Source organism: Fragaria vesca, linkage group LG7, assembly GCF_000184155.1.
Source record: "Fragaria vesca subsp. vesca linkage group LG7, FraVesHawaii_1.0, whole genome shotgun sequence".
Taxonomy (NCBI): domain Eukaryota; kingdom Viridiplantae; phylum Streptophyta; class Magnoliopsida; order Rosales; family Rosaceae; genus Fragaria; species Fragaria vesca.
The window spans coordinates 9,737,047-9,739,995 of record NC_020497.1 but is presented as its reverse complement, the minus strand read 5'-3'; the positions used below and the strand labels follow the sequence as shown (position 1 = coordinate 9,739,995).

Below are 2,949 nucleotides of genomic sequence, written 5' to 3'. Positions count from 1 at the left end.
GTATCCACAAAAGGACTTCGACAAGTTGTATAAACACTGAAGGAATAAGAAGTTCCAATTTGATTGTTCTGAAGAAGAACTAAAAGATGCCTTCAAGACTCATATTAAGAGGAATTATAAGGAACGGATGAGCGCGATTCGGAACAGTATTTTCTCCAAACATAAGACTCACTACGCCAAAAATGAGCTTTTACGGCCCGCAATGCAAGCCGTAAAAACCTTTTTACGGCATACAAAAGTAGGCAGTAAAAACCCAGGCCGTAAAAGACTAATATCTTTTACGACGTGCAAAAATGCGTCATAAAAAAACAATTAACACGCCGTAAAAATAATTCCATAAATGTCATTTAAGTAATTTACGACCCTCTTTTAATGTGCACACTGCAAGCCGTAAATAAGGTATGTTCAAATAAAAAAAAAAAATCTTCTTACTCAAATGTCATATTCAAATTACCATTAATATAACTAATGTCATTTACAAAGTAACGATTCAGAATGTATTAATATAACTCATTACATCAAGCTAGTAAGCAAATGACCAAATAGAACTTAAAGCACATTGAAGTTAATTACCTATGCTACAACATTGAATTTAGGCCAGTTATGTTCATTTCAATATGCTTCTCCAAAGAGGTCTCCCTTGAAGAGCTTGTGGTCGACAGTATGATTCTCCAAAGAGGTCTCCCTTGAACTGCCATGAGCCATCCTATGTCAAAATTGTGCAAAATAGTATGAGATACACATAAGTTTTACACTTTAAATACACACACACACACACACACACACACTCCCAATACACATCTGAATTTGTTCCTACCAACTTTTGCTCTGTTTCTTTTAGTCTTGTTCAGTTGTTCCTAAATCAGAACCTCTCTTTAGTCACCAAGTTTCTGATTATCAATTTGATAACTCAATCCAAAATTGGGGTTGCTTAATACATTTAAGTTCTTTACCCTATAAAAGCAATAATTCATGCCAGTTCCTAGCCACCCTAACCTATAATGAACACCCATGTAGGAATTCTGTTTTGGCAGATGAAAGATCAAATTTTTTTCTATCACCCTAGAATCAAAACTCATTTTTATTTTTACGGAAAAAGTAATACCTGCTTTGCGGTAATCATAAGACCTTCAAGTACAGAGTCATCAACCAAGAGATGGACATGAATCATCTACAACACCCAAACTAGCTAAATTAAGATCATTCAGCAAAGCAAATATCAAACTAAAATGAACACAAACAATTACAGGAAGCATAGATACAAATTGCTCAATAAGGCACTAACTTGAACTTGGGAATACAAATTGGTAATACACAATCAGAAAGCCTCCCTCAAGCACACCAAAAACCATTGGCTTAAGTTGTAACCCCTCTAATCTAATCAAGGAATATGCCAACTGGTTTATAATTTTAATAATTTGATATAATACAGATATCTCTATCTTGTAGCTATAATGCAAATACACCTAGCCATTCAAATTTTGGAAATCTTCCAGATGCAAAGTCTGAAATTATATTTGATCGACCCTATTTGGACTACAATATTGTCTCTGGTTTTGACAGTTGCATATATACTTGTACATCCGTACATATATGGGATTAGACTCTGATGACACACTTGTGTTGCTATTTGCCAAACCTTGGAATTTAAACTCAGGGCCAGGAACATCTAGCCCAGCCATACCAGACAGATCAGCTTAATCTGAGGGTACAGGTATAGCTAAGAGAACTACATACGCTTGTTTAAAAATAAAACCATACTTGCTTTCAGGAAAAAACTCATAATTACCAGTATCTTGTGGAAAGTGAAGAAATGGACAGGTTGGTATATATACGTAGTAGCCTACTTGGGATTTAGAGGTGCATGGCTGTATATGATGCAGGCTCCAGCTTCATGTTTTTAAACTTGCTACTCAACCATCTCAAATTCTCAATCCTCCAAAATCCAAAATGAAACGGAAAGAAAGATGTACACTTTATATATGGAAAATAAATAGGCAAATAAAACTTAGTTTTAACTTCAAAACTTTACCACCATGGCACCATATATAGACAAGTAACTTCCTGAGTTTAAGAGATTGATTGCATATAATATGTCATCATGCTAATGTTGTGGTAAGAACTAAGAAACTCCGAATGATTCATAGATTTAGATATCTGAGATAACTTGTCTGGCTTGCAAGAAAATCAAATAAGCACACTTTACTTGCCTTATGGCGTGTGTAACCAAAGTGCAAAATATGCAAAGACAGTTGCTTGTATTTGGTATCTTTTCAGAATACAATATGGGTCAATTGCTCAAGAAGAATACCTCAAGGCCTTCCTCCCTCAAGCACACAAAAATTCCACTCAGGCATTAACACAAACACCTTCCGGGCACTGATCTTTTTCGAAACTCACCTCATACTCATCACCGATCTTCTTAAACGTCACCTTCCCTGAATCAAGCAGCTCTGCAATCTACGAAAAAGCCTCCACAAAGAAACTTAATGCACATCAAAATCACAGATCCACAAAGAAACCAAAACGCTTACCATCTCAATGAACCGGTCGATCTTCCCAAGGATCTGACTGATCGAAAGCTCCACCTCTTCAGAAGCCAACTCACCCCTCTGCGCCATCTCCGAGTCCGATCTTCCCTCTTCTTCCTTGCCGTCTCACCTTAATGCGTTTTCCAGTTCGATTTAATTGCTTCGCTTTCCATCGGATCTGATTAGGTTTCGAAATTTCTACTAAGCAAACGGAGCAATCAGATTTCTACTAAGCAAACGGTGTGGGTATTTGGGATTTAAGTGGTTTTGTTTTTGATGGGATCTTTATTAATTTTCTTTGGCTAAAAAAAAAGTGTGGGAAGTTTAAGTAGGCAAATATTTGTGTGCTTTAAGGTATGGATACTTTAACTACATGGTTGCTTATGATTGGTCCAACTAGATTAATGATAACTTGTTA

General features: G+C 36.2%; 1 protein-coding gene across 2 annotated transcripts; it reads right to left on the bottom strand.

Moving 5' to 3' along the window:
* Positions 1-521: 521 nt before the first annotated feature.
* Positions 522-2,715, bottom strand: LOC101296232. Of its 2 annotated transcripts, XM_004307032.1 has the most exons (4): positions 2,535-2,627; positions 2,401-2,460; positions 1,106-1,171; positions 551-706 (listed from the first exon to the last, which is right to left on the bottom strand). In XM_004307032.1, exons 1-4 carry the CDS (start codon positions 2,619-2,621, stop codon positions 608-610), a joined length of 312 nt encoding a protein of 103 aa, XP_004307080.1. In that variant the 5' UTR covers positions 2,622-2,627; the 3' UTR covers positions 551-607. The 2 variants fall into 2 exon arrangements, 1 of the variants encoding a protein (XP_004307080.1); XR_185214.1 differs by having other exon boundaries at positions 522-706; positions 2,312-2,715.
* Positions 2,716-2,949: the final 234 nt, after the last annotated feature.

Bases quoted from the DNA above. Each gene is read 5' to 3' on its own strand.
- LOC101296232 (XM_004307032.1), bottom strand. From the start codon at position 2,621: ATGGCGCAGAGGGGTGAGTTGGCTTCTGAAGAGGTGGAGCTTTCGATC. The intron at 2,461-2,534 runs GTAAGCGTTTTG...GCTTTTTCGTAG, and splicing joins TCGACCGGTTCATTGAGATG to ATTGCAGAGCTGCTTGATTC. The intron at 707-1,105 runs GTATTACTTTTT...ATTTTGACATAG, and splicing joins TTATGATTACCGCAAAGCAG to GATGGCTCATGGCAGTTCAA.